Source organism: Amyelois transitella, chromosome 13 (genome assembly GCF_032362555.1).
Source record: "Amyelois transitella isolate CPQ chromosome 13, ilAmyTran1.1, whole genome shotgun sequence".
Lineage (NCBI taxonomy): Eukaryota > Metazoa > Arthropoda > Insecta > Lepidoptera > Pyralidae > Amyelois > Amyelois transitella.
The window spans coordinates 9495498-9514598 of record NC_083516.1 but is presented as its reverse complement, the minus strand read 5'-3'; the positions used below and the strand labels follow the sequence as shown (position 1 = coordinate 9514598).

Sequence of the window (19101 nt, the reverse complement as noted above, 5' to 3'; positions counted from 1 at the left end):
GAACGAAGTCGCGAGCACAGCTAGTTTAGGTATAATATTAGTTATAAGTGAAGTAGATACACTTCATATAGATAGATACAGCGTGGGCAATAAAATTTTTGTATCTGTTCTTTGTTTATATTTTCTACTAGCTGTGCCCGCGACTTCGTCCGCGTGGAATAGTTATTTTGGGCATCATTGAAGCCCTCAAAGATGAATAATTTCCCCCGTTATTTTTTTCACATTTTGTCCTTATAGTTGCAGCGTGATGTTATATAGCCCAAAGCCTTCCTCGATAAATGGTCTATTCAACGCAAAAAGAATTGTTTCAATTCGAACCAGCAGTTCCTGAGATTAGCGCGTTCAAACAAGCAAACAGACAAACTCTTCAGCTATATAATATTAGTATAGATATTGTGACATTTCTTGCAACATTCACAGATACTACGTCCAAATATCTTCCGCATTCACACGACGTTCTAGTTCCAAATCATCTCACTTCGAGTATCATTTTAAGATTTGATAATCAAATTCTATTCGTAATATTGATATATTTATAATAAAATTGTGGCGTTAATAAGGTTCTTCATAAATCAATTAAAAATTACAGTTGACTAAATTATCATATATTTTCGAGATTATTTAAATTAATTTGATCGATTCTAGCTCTTACGGTAAGGAAAAACATTATGTTCCGTCGGATCTGCACAATCAGGCAAACTGATATGAAATGAGAATGATAATAAATAAATAATGATACCTCTTAGGTTCACCTGCAAGGATGTGGAACTCAGGCGGGAGTCGCTTCTTATATTATTGAAATCGATGCAATACTTTAGAAAGCCCGAGTTATAAAATCACTGAACCAAATGCTTTGCAACCATCATATTTTCGACTTATTCATCATTCCATTAAGATTCTATCATTGAGCCAAACAGCTGAACGTGGCGTTTCAGTCTTTTGATGACTGTTGGCTCTGTCTACCGCGCAAGGGATTTAGTACTTTATGTTATGTTATTTAATATTTTCTCCCCTTGCTCGAGACATTGATGATCGCAAACTTAGACTTATCATTAAATCTTATTTAAGCTCGGCTCCTATGATCTCGATGTTGAATTGGGTAACTCAAGTCAAGTCTTCATACTAAAAATTGAATATTTTTGTATGATCTTTGTAGCTATGGTAATTTCACACAATTTGTTTCCCAAATGACTGTTTCTCTCACCGTGTTTTGTGACAATGTAAAAGTATGGGTTGGCAATCAAACTATTATAAGTACCTACTTAAATCAATAATGTCGATGACACATCGTAGATTAAAAAAATATATTGAATCGCTGTTCATTATCACGTTATTGAGAATGCGAGCAAAAGTGAGAAACGAGATGAAACCACTGAACCAAAATCTTTCAGTCATCTATTTCCGTCTTGTTCATCATTCTTTACCATTGACCGTAACGTAGATGATCTCAGAGCGATACTAAATGACGCTAATCAACGTCACGCGGTTTCACGCGCAATTTCAACTAGCAACAAAAATAAACAGCAGGTGCATTCATTTTATTTACAGAGCAAAGAACCACCCTTACTTGCTCTGTGTAATCTGATGGACACAATTTGTTAGTGATAGTTTACCTGATAATATTATCAATTCGAAAGCTTGTAAGGATGTGTGTTTGTTACACTTTTACGCAAAAACAACTGAGCTTTGGAATGACAGAGCCAAGACATTGGAATAATATAATACGTTAAGATTTAACGCGGACGAAGTGTCGAGTAACAGCTAGTATTAGTATAATGATAATAAAATCCTAATGAACTGTAATATCTTCAGCTATTTTTTTTATGATAACGGCTGAACATACTAAACTGCAGCATTTTTACCGGACGTCAATTTACAAATGTAGATCTCTTAAATCTAAATTGAAGTTAACATGGATGTGAAAAGTGGAATGAAAGATGTAGGTGCTATTTGTGCCCCTGAGATAGAGGTATAATTAATATATCTTTAAATTACAATATTCAGCATCCATCAGAAGGATTAATATTATTTCTGCTCTGGAAACCACACGACTGTAAAGAGCTTACTTTATTTCCGACAACTAGTACAAAATGAATGAAAATACGGTTGGATGTTATAGACAAAAACAGAATTTTGTTGATTTTAGTTCAAACGGTAATACTTAATTAGTGTTATCGTTGTATCACTTTGCGTACAATTTGTTGAATGAATGAATGCTTTATTTATTCAGTATTAATATAAATGTATATCGGTAAATACAGAGAAGACTTTAAATAGAACTGATGTTTGATATTCCTACGTAATAAACATAAATGCCTTGTATTTTTATTGCGTAGGATGATAGCTCATCAAATTCCTTTTTCTGATATGAAAAGTTACAAATTTAAAAGAGTGTTTTGAATAAGAATATTATTTCAACACATTGTGAACTCTGTACGTGATACGCTATTTTTATTTATTTATTTTTTTACACCAAAAAATTGAACAAAGAAATAAATACTGCGCATATTCCAACGAATCACGTACATTATTAATTTTCCAAGAACGTTGCCGCACAAAAGAATAAACTTGGCCAAATACGAAGAAAAATGAAACGTAAAAAAGCAAATGTCTGCCAAAAATAAGAATAAATGTGACTTACACCTCACGCCAAGCTTCCTGGATGCGGTGTCGCAATCACTATTTCAGGAATTCAAACAACTCAAGGACTGCGAAATTTTAGTTAGAGTTAAGCATGTTACGAATATAATATAAGCCCACTAATTGATGTCGATCACTCTAATGAAACAGTTTGAAAATAAAATAATAAAGCTAGTTTACATTTTAACAACTATAGTAGTTAAGAAGTTTTTTTTTGTTGAGAAATATATTCACACTACAAAATTATAAAGGCTTTTTAAGATCTTTAAATTTTAAAGACTTTCTAAAAAGAAGTATAAATTAGAAAGTATATATTTTATATTCAATACAGGTATACGAGAGAGATATAAATAGTTCGAATGAATCTCCTAAATAGGTAACAAATGAAAAAATATTCCTCAATTTTTCAAGTTGCAACCATCATTAGTAAAAAATATGATGCAAATATGTCATGACTAATGTTTTTTTTTTTAATTCAAAGCAATGCCAAATTTCTAGTAACACTTCATGACACATTTAAACAAGGCCGTCTCAAATTGACACGTAAGCAACTAATTACAAGTACCTAGTTTGCCTAAACCATAATCTATTTCACCGTCTATAGGGATTTGATACATACTCTTACACGTGATCTTTAGCATCATTAACACAAAGTTTCATATTGTTCAAAACATCTGTATCATCTGCTGAGCTATTATCATCTTTGACATCTTCAGCAGTAGGTCTAAATTTGGTAACGTCGTTATTTACTGAGCCAAGTGTTTATTCAAGTATAGGGCTGCGTGAAACGCCAGACGCACCTATTTATAAATCACCGGATCTTTGCGGAAACTCGCATGAGCGCCAAATTAAATCAGCTTCATAATCCTGATCTCAGTCACTTTATGAAATAATCTTATCAGAATACTAGAGAATGCCCACGGCGCTGTCTGCTTGATACTAATAATTGATAATAAATTTCTGTTCCTGCGGGAAGTTTGGGTATCGAACCAAATTTGATCTCTAGTTCCAGGAGTGTGGGTTCGATGTTTAGCAAGCAGTCGGTCAGTGTCCTCTTCTATATGTATTTGGGGAAAGTAGTTTGAGGGATAAACTTTATGACTTTTTACTTGCTAGCTTTTTATCCAGTTTTCGCTTGTGTGCTATAAAATTTTTGTAAGCGGCCGAATACGTAGCACATTCAGAGTTTTGGTTGTGAGATACATAATGACATAAAATTACGTCTATATCTCTTGCGGGGTAGACAGAGCCAACAGTCTTGAAAATTAATGAAATTTATTTAAACAATCGAGTTCACTTAAACAAGAAATCTATTTGGGTTAAAGAAATTAACTAATAAATTAAATTTTAATTTTAATACATTTAGATATTTCATGTATACTCGCTATTCCAATACTTAATACTCCAGGCGAACTCCTACAGCAGGCATAACAAGACCGATTTATCTGTCACTTGATTCAATCATTTGTTGATGATGAACAGATGATTGATCAAACACAAAATTAGTCCTTAAAATATTCTTTACTAATATAAGCCCTACATTTATATTTCACAGGTACGTAAAGCAGCACTAAGCCAAGATGGAGCAGTTCGAGTCGCTGTTGACGTGTTGCGTCTGTTTGGACCGGTACAGAAATCCCAAGCTGCTGCCATGCCAGCACAGCTTCTGCATGGAGCCGTGCATGGACGGCCTCGTCGATTATGTTAGAAGACAGGTTAGTGGGATAGTCATCGTCAGCTTGAGCCTTCTTTGACCAATTCGGTGTAAGCCTCCTTCAATCTGCTCTGTTTTGAGCAGTTTAAGTTCAGTTGGGTTTGCCTGACTTTACTTTTTGTCCTTTCAACTCATTCGTGGCTTTTTTTGCTCCTATGGCTGCCACTGCCGCGCCTGTTAACGTAATAAAACAGACGGAGAGAGAGAGAGATAGCAAATATATATTTGACGTATAATTACCGAAACAATAGATGATATGTTTATCAGAATCTTGTCTTACAGGTCAAATGTCCAGAATGCAGAGCAGAACACAGGATCCCGTACCAAGGAGTCCAAGGATTCCCGACAAACGTTACCCTGCAGCGGTTCTTAGAACTGCATGCTCAAATAGCAGGGGAACTTCCAGATCCTACTGCTGGCCAGGTCATGGAAAGGTGCAATGTTTGCTCGGAAAAAGCATATTGCGCGCCATGTGCTCATTGCGATAAGAAAGTCTGCGAAGACTGCAAAGCAGCACACATGGAAGTACTTAGGAGGGAAATCTCAAGAATTAATAATCAAATCCGTCGTGGTGTAAATAGGCTTCAAGATATTTTAGGTATAGTTGAACGTAACACGACAAATCTTCAAACCAACTGCGCTTCAGTAGCTGCTGAAATTGATGAGATACACAAACGCTTATCTAAAGCATTAAAAGATCGTACTGACTTCTTAAGGAATGAAGTTGACAGGTATCTTGCAACTGAGCTAAGAAACTTAACAAACCTTAAAGATAATCTAGAGTTAGAATTAAGCAATATACAGAGCAACTGTGATCTCGCTGATAAATATATGAACGATGACGTCGAGTGGGAAGACACTGAGTTAGTCGACACTAAAGAAATTTTCTTAAAAACCGTGGAGTTCCTCAGAAACTTTGATTATGAAGCTGGTGACTACAATCGTAGAATGAGGTTCATAATGACACATGATCCAAATCAATTAGTGTTACATGTTGCAAGCTACGGTGAATTGAACATAAGTCATCCTAATGCATATTCAAGTGGTATTCAACAAAGTCAGTCGGGGCTCACAAGGTCTAAAAGTGATCATCGCTTGGCAACACAATTCCGCCAGCAAGAAGAAGCTAAGGGTTATACGGAAAACGATGAACCGATATTGGGCGGACGCAAATTTGGTGAGCGCCGTCCACCACCTCCTGAAAAACATACAAGAGATTATGGCGCGGACGATTATAGTGGATACGAGTCTGAACATAGACCTTCGCGTAGGTTCCGTTCTCGTTTTGTAAGAAGTCATCAACAAGATAACGATTCTGACTCTGAACAACAAACAACAACCAAACAAAAAGCAGAAGAGAAACAAAAGGAAAAAGAGAAGGTGACTGACACCGAAGATGCTACTCGTGGGCCACTCAGTGGCATCTTCAGATTGAACGATTGTCCACGTGTCATCCAAAGAATATTAGACGTAGACAGTGGAAAAAAGAAAGAAAAAAAAGAACCACCACCACCCCCTAAACCTGTTCAACCTACACCGCAACCTCGTCGTCCGCCACCACCCACACAGAGGCAACAGAGTGAAGATGATGAAATATCGCGTCTAAAGAGACAGAACAAAGGAGCAGCCTCTTCCCAAGAAGCGGACCGGGCTTCTCAACGCGCTGCGGAAGAAGAAAGAAACGCTGTTAATCGTAAACCACCGACTCCTGCCCGGGAGGTGAGTTGGGAAGAAGACAACGAATAAATATATACGGCGACAGTACAACGTAGAACGTAGACAAATCATCGATACTAACAAGGAAAATGCGAAACTAACGGCATTCCATAAATACACTCCACGTTTAACATATTTCCACACATACACAATATGACAATTACCGTTTTGGTGTCCAATTCGAATTTCAATATATTTCTCAGGCGTCCAGCGACGGTGAATCTGATGAATCTGTTGGAACTCGACAACAAACACAGCAGCGTAAAAACGCTTCTTCAGTTCCAAAGCCAGCGGCACCAGCTAGAAGACCTTCAGCATCAGATACACCATCCGCACACCGACCGGCAGCCCGCGCTCCCAGCACTGAATCAAGCGCATCCACAGAAAGTTCCGGCTCGGCGGTAAAACACACAGGTGCGATACTCACTATTGCTGAATTAAAAGCAAAATACAACAGTGATGGGCTTCCACCAAAACCTACTCGTTTATTTTCCACAGGAAATGAGAGAACTGCGTCAGTAACTACGAATGGAACAGCCGGCGGGGCACAGCGGGTCCAGAGTCGTTTTGTTGGTTCTCAACGACCGGCCCCCGCCCCGGCGCCCGCCGAGCCGGCTCACGAAGATTCCGATACAAGTTCCGAAGAGGAAACGGATTCGTCGGAGGAGAGTGAAGAGGAGCCTGCTTCGCAAAGAAAGCCCGAGAGTCAGGCGATGGCTCGCAGCGACATAGGTCCGCTATTAGCGCGTAGCACAAATGCTCGTAATGACGCCCATGATACTAAATCTAAAGATCCTCCTACCCCTTCTCGATACCGTACTAGAAACTCATCTCAAACAGAAGAAGAACCCACTTCTCGTTACGGCACTAGTACTCAATCTTCGTACAGCAATCGTTACGGCAGCAAGCCTAAAGATGACGAGCCTTCATCTTCGTTCGATGACGATTCAAAATACCCCACCGCTCGATCAAGATATCTTGCTCTTAAAGAAAGGCGTAACCGTCTTGCAAGAAGTAAGAGTAGCCATACCGGTTTTGGGGTAGGCGACGACGATGATGCAGATGAGCCTGTGTCTCCAACTACAGCTTCACCTTCAGCTTATCTTGCGGCTCGATACGGCTCCGGCACCGGAGGTTCGGAGTTGTCTCGAAGCCGTTCGTCGCACGCTTTGAAATCTAGAGAGAGCTCGCCAGAACGACCAGTTACAGGCGAGAAAGACGGAGCGGCCTTGAGTTCTTGGGCTAGATACTTGAAGAACAAATACGGGTCGCGGGGCAAGGAGCGCGATACTGGCACGTCGTCTAGCACGTCACGTCGCCTTTCTCTCGGGCTGCCCTTGCGTTCAGCCAATGAGCTTGCCAGTTCTGATGACGATTCAAAAAACGCGGCAGGCTCCCCCATCTCCCCTACGGCGGCTACAGCAGCGGTAGCAGGTTAGAAACACGAGTGGCGTGTAAATAGGTTTGACGCTTGTGGTCATTGAGTTGTTTGATTATGAATTAGATTTTTTAACCTCGTTTTTTGATCATAGGTTTCGCAGCAGCAGGTTCCTCCCCTAGGAGCCAGTATCTGCAGAAACGCCGTTTACAATTCAGCGTGGGGAGTCGGGGGAGCGAACCCGGTTGTTTCACATGGCCTCGTGGTATCGCTGTAGGTCCCGACAATACAATGGTCGTGGCTGATTCTTCTAACCATCGAGTGCAGGTGGGTCCAAAACATATAGAATAAATATAAATATATACGGGACAAATTACACTGATTGAGTTAGCCTCGAAGTAAGTTCGAGATACTAAATCAGCGATACTATATTTCATAATAAATACTTATATAGATAAACATCCAAGACCCAGCTCAATCAGAGAAAGTTCTTTTCTCATCATGCCCTGGCCGGGATTCGAACCCAGGACCTCCGTTGTCACAGACAAGCGTTCTACCGCTGCGCTACATAGGCCGTCAATAGAAATATGTAAGGAAAGCAATGACTTATTATTTCTACGTACAGATGAAACTTTACATACAACAAAAACAACGACAGTTACAAAAGCATCTAGAAACAAAAATATATGTACATGTATCAGTATTCGAAACATCTGAAATAATTAAAGTGATATCCGAAGTATTCAAAGTGGTATGAAACTTCACTGAGCTCGTAATGAAATACTCGTAATTCTAATTTAGCTGTGTTCTCCTGGTAAACACGCCCAGGTATCCTATTCCTGTCTGGAATTTGTCTGTTTACAGCGGTCTGAAAATAGTCCCACCTCAGCCCTGACCTTGTGCCAACATTTTGCGTGACAAAAACAGAAAATAATGAGAAAACAGAGCATTAAATTTGGTCAACCTTCTCTTAAACTAATTTATCAAACAAATAACTTTTTTTATTCTTTGCAAGATAAAACAAAAGATAGAAAGCATTAGTAAAAACTGACCTTGTATGGAGATTTTGAAAATTATCGGTGTTGATCTACCTACATACATACATACATATAGTCACGTCTATATCCCTTACGGGGTAGACAGAGCCAACAGTCTCGATAAGACTAAAATCCACGTTCAGCTACATTACTCTATGATGGAATTTAAATTCAAATAGTGAAACGTTGCTAGGACATCGCCTAAAAGAAGAATCCCAAGTTTATAAGCCTATTCCTTAGTCGCCTTTTAAGACATCCATGTGGAAGAGATGGAGCTCTTATTCTTTTTTTCTTTTTTTGTTGATCTATCATGTCAGATTCTAATAAGTTTATCATTCAACAGGTGTTCGACTCCAATGGCATATTCGTGAAGGAGTTTGGTCAATACGGTAGTGGGGAGGGAGAATTCGACTGCCTGGCAGGCGTCGCTGTCAACCGCATCGGGCAGTACATCATTGCTGACAGATACAATCATCGCATACAGGTCAGTTTTCTGGTTATCTCATTAATTCACTAGCTGTGCCCGCGACTTCGTACGCGTGGAATAGTTATTTTGGGCATGGGTTATTTTCACATTTTCCATTATTTCCTCGCTCCTAATAATTGCAGTGTGATGATAAATAGCCTAAAGCCTTGCTCGATAAATGGTCTATTAAACACAAAAATAATTTTTCATTTCGAACCAATAGTTCCTGAGATTAGCGCGTTCACACAAACTCTTCAGCTTTATAATATTAGTATAGATTGCATGATGCCGCCGTGCCTCGATTTTTGTTTTTTCAATCCTTTTAATAGAGAAGGAAATTCGTGAATTCTGCTTTATCAAAATTACTAAATTTGCACATATTTATGAAGAATGAGAGGTGATATACCATACATACATATAGTCACGTCAATATGCCTTGCGGGGAAGACAGAGCCAACAGTCTTGAATAGACTGAATGGCCACGTTCAGCTATTTGGCTTTAAGATAGAATTGAGATTCTAATAGTGACGGGTTGCTAGCCCATCGCCTAAAAGAAGAATTTCAAGTTTATAAGCCTACCCCATAGTCGCCTTTTACGACATCCATGGGAGAGTGATGGAGTGCTCCTATTCTTTTTTTCTATTTGGTGCCGGGAACCACACGGCACTTTTCAGGATATCTTATTATTAATTTGTTGCATGATGCCGTCGTGCCTCGTGATTTATGTTTTTTCAATACCTGAATAGAGAAGGAAATTCGTGACTTCTGCTTTATCAAAATAATTAAATTTGCACTTATTTGAAGAATGAGAGGTTATACACTATTCGTACATTTCAATAGTCACGTCTTAATCCCTTGCGGGGTAGACAAGACAAGACTTGAAAAGACCAAAAAGCTGTACGTGACCTACGTTCAGCTTTTTGGCTTGATGATAGAATTGGATTCAAATAATGACAGGTTGGTAAGTTTATAAGCCTATCCCTTACTCGCCTTTTACGAATTGGAAATAGAAATAGTGGTCCTAATCTTTTTTATCCTGGTGCCAGGAACGACACGGCACGGCACAGCATTATACACGATGTTTCAAAATTCAAAATTCAATTTAAATTTTTTTTTTATTATTATAGGATTTTTCATATCGCTTAATAATTGTCAAAACGTTGTACAACAATGTTGTGAAACCAACATGTTTATAAATAATACAGGTATTAAACGCGCATGTAACGTACCTTTATTTTGTCTCAGAGGTTTCGAATCATGTTACAATGATCCGTGGTTACTGAGCGACTGACTTATCCTTGTATCATGATTCAAACGTTTTATACATACATACATAAAATCACGCCTCCATCCCGGAGGGGTAGGCAGAGACTTCCTCTTTTCACTTGCCACGATCTCTGCATATTTCCTTCGCTTCATCCACATTCATAACTCTCTTCATGCAAGCTCGGCGGTTTCGGGTACTTTTGACCTGACTCTTTACCAGGACGTCCTTAATTTGATCAAGATACGTTCGTCTAGGTTTTCCCACTCCGACCTTTCCCTCCACACTCTCCTTGTTTATCTGCTTAGTGCACGTTTTATATCTTTATTATTTAAAAATAGCTATGATATATCATGTGCACTTTCGACTAGAAATTCAGAAAAATGCTCTTGTTGCCTTTTTGTTTATTTACTAAGGGAATGGAATCCTAAAATATTCAATATTTAATTGCAGAAATCATAAGAAAAAAATTACCTTAAATAAATCTAATTAATTAAAAATTCTTAATAGCACAACAGTGTATACGTGGAAATTCCTTTTGGAATATTTCCAATGCAATCCCCGATTTTGCTGAAATGAACTCTACTAGAATACATTAAACTTTAAAATTACATGAATAAGCAAAATGTGTTTTGTAGAATAAACGAAATTTGAGAGGATGAACGCGTAGCCACGAGAATTGAATAAAATAATATGGTTTTAATGCGATTCTATAAATTTAGATTTTATGATGTTTCCTTCTAAAATTATGAATGAAAATGTTTGTAAGACTGCGTGTGTGTTTTTGTTACTCTTTCACGCAAAATCTATTTGACGAATTTAGCTTTTGTAGTAGTTAAAATATAACCTGGAAAAATTATTTTATAACATATATAAAAACTTATTTTTGATCCAGCCCATCCTACAAGAAGAACCCAAGTTTTTCAACATGTCCCTTAATCGCCTTTTACGGCATACATCAGAAGGTATAGCGTAGTCCTATTCTTAATAGCGGGAACCACACGGCACTATCTTCCTCCTGGCTTTAGTGCCAGTTGCATCCTCACCTCTCTGGAGGGGAGCCTGGGGTATGCCTTTGACTATGGATCCTGGATTGGACAAGTCAGGTTTTTACAAGATGCGACTCCCATCTGACCTCCGCAACCTTTGCAGGGTAACCAAAACCCGTATTGGATCGATCATGGTTACACATCCAGTTGTCTGAATGTGCAGCTTTACTCATGATGTTCTCCCTCCATGGCACACATGTGGTTCCCGGCACCAATAAAAAAAGGAATAGGACCACTCCATCTCGTTCCCATGGATGTCGTAAAATGCGACTAAGGGCTTATAAACTTGGGATTCTTCTTTTAAGCGATGGGCTAGCAACCTGTCACTATTTGAATCTCAATTCTATCATCAAACCAAAAAGCTGAACGTGGCCTATCAGTCTTTTCAAGACTGTTGGCTCTGTCTACCCCGCAAGGGATATAGACGTGACTATATGTATGTATGTATAAAATAAAAACGCTTATTTCATTGCCCTAACATTTAAGCCGTGAGAGAACCACTTAAAATTCCCAGTAGTCACGTGTACCTACATTCGATCTTTTTCCCAAATTTCCCTCAGGATAAAAGTAGGAATTAGTATTGTTCAAATATTTATTGAATTCCGTTCGCGTCCCCATAGACTAGTTACCGAGTGACGGCGCACAAACAAATTGAAAGGGAAATATCTCTTTTTGTTGCTAAATCTGCTTCATCTGTCCAATTAATATTGTTTTTTTTTCTTCTAAGAATCTGAATGAGATGATATGTTTCGCATGAAAGATTTTTGTTGGCAAATACAGAATTATAAATACAGCCATGTGGTTTTCGAATAGAACTACTTATATTTTGCCCATGGATAGTACTTAGTAAAAGGCAACTAAGGGCTTATTTACTTGGGATTCCTGTCGTAGGCGATGGGCTAGCAACCTTTCACTATTTGAATCTCAATTCTATCATAAAGCCAAACAGGTGAACGTGGCCTGTCAGCCTTTAAAGACTGCTGGCTCTGTCTACCCCAAAAGATATAGACGTGATTATATGTATGTATAATTTAGGCGCGAAAGCGTAACAGAGAGACAGACATAGTTACTTCCTCATTTATAATATTAACAGGGATTATAAGGCTTCTGGAAAATTGCACTGTTCTTATAAAAGTATAGGAAGATATTAGTCTCTGCCTACCACTTGTCTTGTTAAGACTGAAAGGCTACGTTCAGCTATTTATTTATCACTGAACCGATTTTAATAAAATTTTGTACAGAGAGGGAATTGACCCTGTGGAAGAACATTTTTATTGCGAAAAAAGGGGAAGAACGGGTTAAGAGAACTTACAGAGAAATAAGTTGGCATTTACATAAAATAATACCGCTTTCCCGACGGGGTAGGCAGGAACTACATCTCTTCTTAAACTTAACCTTAAACATGGTCTTCAACAGGTCTTCGACCCAGCTGGTCGCTTTTTACGAGCATTCGGCAGCCAGGGTACTGGAGACGGTAAATTCAATTATCCCTGGGGAATTACCACGGACGCGCTCGGCTTTATATACGTGTGTGACAAGGAAAACCATAGAGTTCAGGTAAATAGATATTATAATTAGACATATTCTTTTGTAGGCGGCGCTAATTTTGCGCAACCGAAGCTGCGGGTGAAAGCTAGTAAATAATCATATAATAATACATATATACGAGATAGATTACACAGATTGAGTTAGCCTCGAATGAAGTTCGAGACTTGTGTTACGAAATACTAACTCAACGATGCTACATTTTATGGTAAATACTTATAAAGATACACATCTAAGGTCCAGAACATTTAGAGAAAGTTCGCTAATCATCGTGCCTTAGCCGGGATTCGAACCCGTAAAGTACAAAGTATACCTAGTAAAGGACAAAGCACGCTGTATTTAGACAACAGAAGTAACTGACATTTAACACGTGTATGACCAGATAAAGACAGTTGTGTGCTCCGTCACTATTGTTGGCAAAACGCCCGCTCGTCACAAATAAAATTGGTCTGAGTGTGGCCTCAGCTGGATTTGAACGTGTGACTTTGACCTTAGCTCGAATAAAATCATTTTCTGTAGACTGAGATGTACCTAAATGAGAAAGCTTTGTTTGAGAGAAAGGCCTTATGTTTTATTTAGTACTTAATTGAAATCGTACATCATCGTCATTTAATTTGGATTACTTATCCAAATTAAATGCATTCTACGACATAATTTTAATTTATTTTTCATCGGAGTCCGCTCAGCCTGACATATAATGGTGTGGGCATTCGTATTATATGTCCTTGTGTCCTATGATATAAAATATTTAAAAACTATCGGAAAATTCATGAACCGAATGTTTTTAAGGGGTTTATTTTTACATTTAATTTATTTATGTACACAAAATTATATGCAGGAGCATTTAATACATAAATCGTAGTACAAAGGTGCTATTTACTTAGAAATCTTTGTCAATACTTACTTACTATTACTTTGTGTCTGAAGTCTTTGGATGTCAATTTCCACGTAACTAACATGGAAATTGACATAAAAAGACTTCCACGACCAGGACCACGATCAGACGACCATGTTTTTTTTTTATAAACTAAGTTCGTATCGAAATAACTTATTTTTTTTACTTATATTTTTAATAATATTAATAATAGGTATATTATATTACATAACTAATATTTTTAGGTGTTCCAATCGGACGGTACGTTCGTGGGTAAATTTGGATCCTTTGGCTCCAAGCTTGGTCAACTCGAGCATCCCCACTACATAGCCGTATCCAGCACCAACAGAGTCCTGGTCTCGGACTCCAACAACCACAGGATCCAGGTCTTCGATGTCAATGGAAGAGTTCTCTCGTCATTTGGCGATGAGGGGTCGGAAGATGGGCAGTTTAAATTCCCGAGGTAAGATAATTTTTTTAGCCATTAAAAATGAAGTCATTCAAATTTGACTACTTATGTAAAAATACTTATGCTACTACTTATGTATATAATTATTGTTGTGACTTACCCATTTCAAAAACATGGTCATAGATACATATAGTCACGTCTATATCTCATATTTGTGATTTTGGTAGACAGTGGCAACAAACTTAAGAGGCGGATTTTTTTTAATTTAAAATGAGTTTTTTCCAAGATCTCCATATCAAATGTCTCAAATTCCATGTTTAAGCGAATCAGACGGAGAGGCAGACATGCATTTACAAGTATATCAATAGTATTTGTACTAAAACTTCTAACTGTAAAATATATCCCACGACAATTTATTGTCGTAATAATTAAGATCCAAATAGTTTGATACTAGTTCCGGTTGAACCTTGTTCTCAATATCCCGTAAACTGTGGTTTTTGGTCGTGTAAATTCCGTTTATGACCTCCAAAGTTCAGTTCATAATGTCTAATGTCAAAATAGTTTATGGTTATGTCCCTAGTTTTGATATATCTTCTTCTAGTAGGTAATTGTGCCGTGTAGTCTACGGCACTTAAGAATTAAAATAAATCTAAGTCCTTAAACAAATACAACAAATTTAAAACCTTTTCAGAAATATTCCAAAAGGGTTTATATTTTGTTTTATACGCCCGCCAATTAGATCCTAAAATGTTTAAATTAAAACCTAGAAGTATTTATTCTACTAAAAATTTTGAATGCAAAATTGCATTTGAAATAAGAATCATTCCTTCATCAAGACAGAGCTAGCAGTCTTGAAAGTCTGACAGGCCACGTTCAGCTGTTAGGTTTAATGATGGAATTGAGATTCAAATAGAGACAAGTTGGTAGCCCATCGCCTAGAAGAAGAATCCCAAGTTTTTAACCCATTCCCTTAGTCCCTGTTGTACATTTAAGAGCAATAAAATTTAATTTTAAAAATATCACGCTTACATGCTTTCCATTAAGAATAACCTACATCGAAAAAAGATGATAATAACTTACCTCAATACCACAAAACCATCTAATGACACGTATGAGATTAAAAATCATATTTAAAGAACAACTCTCGCTTGTTGTAAAAATGATAAATAACAACACCTTGACCGCAATCTTTACCCCGTTTCAATAATAGCCTATATGACCCAAATTACTTTAAAACTTCCGACGACCTACGTTTCTCAGAATATGAATTCAGATCAAGGATTATTTTGGAAAGATCAACCCGGATTTCAAGGTGCAGCGATATGTTATCAAAACTGCATTAAACTTGATAATCTTAGAACTTTCATCTCAGTTTAGGTTTAAAAGTTTCGACTGATAGATAATGCTTCATGTAAAACCCATCTTTAGTACATTTTAAGTGCTTTATGATAGAATTGATATTTAAAATGGCTAGCCGCATATCGCCTACAAGAGGAATCCCAAGTTTATAAGCCTACCTCTTACTCGCCTTTTACGACATCCACGAGAAAGATATAGAGTGTTCTATCCTATAGTGCCGGTAACAACAATACAAGTGATATTTAAAAAAATAATTGTAAACTTTACATAACAAATCTTTTGTGATTTGAAATCTTTTAAATGAATACACTATATTTTTACATTAAAAACAATATTTTTACTCCAAAAAAAAAAAAAAAACTTTTACTGATCTCGGAAATTATTACAACCCAGTTATTTGTCCACGTATACTTTTATTTATTAACTCTCATTTTATATGTACATTTATTTATTAACTCTCATTTTATATACATATATTAATTTCTATATTTCTCTCCAGGGGCGTAGCCGTGGACGATCAAGGCTACATAGTGGTGGCTGACTCCGGTAACAACCGTATCCAGATCTTCCACCCCGACGGGACCTTCCTCAGGGCCTTCGGGTCCTGGGGCTCGGGCGACGGGGAGTTCAAGGGTCTGGAGGGCATCGCAGTCATGTCAGGCGGGAACATCATTGTTTGCGATCGGGAGAATCATAGGGTTCAAGTGTTTTGAAGTAAGTCAAAATTTCTTCTCTGACCTTTGCCTTATGGACTTTTTACATCTATACTTAGGTATATTATAAAGCTGAAGAGTTTGTTTGTTTGTTTGTTTGAACGCGCTAATCTCAGGAACTACTGGTTCGAATTGTAAAATTATTTTTGTGTTGAAAAGATCAAGGAAGGTTTGGGCTATATATCATCACGCTGCAACTATTAGGGGCGGAGAAATAATGGAGAATGTGAAAAAAAATCATCCTTGTGGGCTTCAATAATGCCCAAAATAACTATTACACGCGGACGAAGTCGCGGGCACAGCTAGTACATACATGTAATCACGTCTATATCCCTCGCGGGGTAGAGAGAGTCAACACTCTAGAAAAGACTGATACGCCACGTTCAGCTGTTTGGCTTTATGATATATTTGGATCTCCAAATAGTGACAGTATACTAGCCTTAAAGAAGAATTTCAATAAGGAATTGTCCAATACCAATAAAACCAATCCATAGGAGGTCTTTATCAAGACTGTTGGCTCTTTCTACCCTGCAAGGGATAAAGACGATAATATGTATGTATGTACAATTTTAACGAAAATACGTGCATGTTTGTACGTACTCGTATGACCACTTTTCACTAAATATTGTTTCTTTTTAAGAACTTTTGGCAACTTAAATTGGAAATTAATTAATTTTTTCTCTTATTATTTCAATTTTTTTTTTTAATTACAGGTGCCCGTATATTACACCCAGTGCCGAATGCAGCCAAAGAATATACCAAATATCAATCAGATTTAATAATATTTAAATGTAAATAATTTTTCTACAAATCGAGTCACTGTTTATAACCATTTGCTATTTAAAAGTGTTTTGTTATACCAAATGTTATTGAATAAACATATTTTATGCTTTCTTATTTGAAATTCTTATTTTTCTTGTCCTTATTGAAATTAAGCTAAAATAACTTATTAAATCATCACATCTCGCGGTGAGGGAAAACATCGTGAGGAAACCTGCATGTTCAGGCAACTGGATGTGTAACCATGATCAATCCAATACGGGTAAGGTTTACCTGCAAAAGTTGCGGAGGTCAGACGGGAGTCGCTTCGTGTAAAAACCTGACTATCTCAATCCAGGATCCATGGTCAAAGGTATACCCCGGGCTACTCACTACCAGAGTGGCGAGGATGGATTTGGGGCTATAGCCAGGAGTTCAAATTTTAAATTATAAGTAATTATAATTCTAAATTAATTCAATTGTAATTTAATATATATAATTAACTTATTTCGGAAAAGAAATTTATTTTACTGTGGCGCCATCTCTTCGCCACTCGTCACAACATCCAATCAAACAACTACTGTCAATCATCTCGAAGAAATCGACGCGCTCAGCCAATAGCAGCGAAGAACCCAAAACGCGATTTCAGAGATTTCACGGATTGGAGCTATATATACAACCTCCGACACAACATCGTTGGAGCCGCGGTTCACCAGGCATAACACCTAGCCTGGCGGAAGATCTTCCCTTTGGTGGCGGTCGAGCCGAATCATCGCTCCCGCTACATTGGTGACCCCGACGTGATTGGAAGCAACCTTCTTCATCAACTCCAATCCTTACCATCATCACTCCTCACTCTGCAAGCAGTCTCACAGCAAGCCAGCAACTGGGTATCGCAGCAGGTCCATCGCAGCCGACTCACCGAGCTTCCTGGTCCTGTCTCCACCCGCACTCACTCTCTTCGACTTCAGCGACCGACGTATCAACCGCAGCCCACGCCTGGATCTCTTCGACGGCCGCTCTTCTCTCCAGCGTGGCAGCTCTGCACGATTTCTCCCGGCGCCAACAAGTCGACTTCGCTCTCTACTGTCTCGACTCACCGCAGACTACGAGCAACGCAACGGCTCACTTCCTGACTCACTAGGACTTCGAGCAACTTCCGACTCACTGGAAGACAACTGGCACTTGCAAGCTACAACTGAAGCACAGATTGCACAGCAAGATCTCAAGACTTCAGACCTCCGGTCTTGGGGGGGAGTACTGTGGCGCCATCTCTTCGCCACTCGTCACAACATCCAATCAAACAACTACTGTCAATCATCTCGAAGAAATCGACGCGCTCAGCCAATAGCAGCGAAGAACCCAAAACGCGATTTCAGAGATTTCACGGATTGGAGCTATATATACAACCTCCGACACAACATCGTTGGAGCCGCGGTTCACCAGGCATAACACCTAGCCTGGCGGAAGATCTTCCCTTTGGTGGCGGTCGAGCCGAATCATCGCTCCCGCTACATTACCATTCAGAAAAATGTGGACACGAATTCGAACTGTAGGTGTATAACAGTGATCTTTTCCCCATTTTTTGCCCAATAACATATAAAAAATGCTCTCAGTGAGTTTAGACCTTATCCGGGTCGGAAAGGTGTGTTCGGAATATCAATTTCGTTGATATCAAAAAAGGTTTTGGTGTTCAGGCGAAACACAATGATTTAGTAATCGACTTGTCTGTGCTGTAATAAAAATTTTATAGATGGCAATAAAAGCTAGCTTGTTCTGTAATTCGAGTTGGAAAATATTTCTTGAGCGTGACCGAAATTAAAGAACACACTGTGTTCGATAGTTTGAACGAAAAAAATATATATATCTATACATATAATAAAACAGTAAAAATATTTTGTCTGTACATTTAGTATTTTTGACTGAAATGGATAGAGGGACACTTAGAATGAATAAACAGACAGCAATTTTTTTTTTATTTTTTGCTCGGTCTGTCTTTATGTATGATCATGCTTATCTCCGAAAGTACTGAACCGATTTACATCAAACTTTCACTTTGTTTCATCAAAATCGGTTCACTATAAAAGTTATCGCCATTTGAATGAACTCAAGGCATGAGTTTGCCTGCAAATAAGTTTACGCGGAAAAATTGGAAATTTACGCGGACGAAGTTGCGGG

The 19101-nt window shown here is 38.1% G+C and overlaps 1 protein-coding gene across 3 annotated transcripts in view; it reads left to right on the top strand.

Moving 5' to 3' along the window:
- The window catches only part of LOC106132887 (RING finger protein nhl-1), a 70018-nt gene extending 52984 nt beyond the window's left edge, over positions 1-17034 (top strand). For 2 of the 3 annotated variants that reach the window (XM_013332449.2, XM_013332448.2), the window contains 9 exons: positions 4196-4355; positions 4637-6073; positions 6274-7504; positions 7603-7775; positions 8829-8969; positions 12681-12821; positions 13929-14146; positions 15951-16165; positions 16878-17034. In XM_013332449.2, the coding sequence (XP_013187903.1) occupies positions 4221-4355; positions 4637-6073; positions 6274-7504; positions 7603-7775; positions 8829-8969; positions 12681-12821; positions 13929-14146; positions 15951-16164 (3690 nt within the window). In that variant the 5' untranslated portion in view covers positions 4196-4220 and the 3' untranslated portion in view covers position 16165; positions 16878-17034. The remainder of the gene's footprint in view (positions 1-4195; positions 4356-4636; positions 6074-6273; positions 7505-7602; positions 7776-8828; positions 8970-12680; positions 12822-13928; positions 14147-15950; positions 16166-16877) is intronic. The other variant, XM_060947307.1, reaches the window with a different exon arrangement.
- Positions 17035-19101: the final 2067 nt, after the last annotated feature.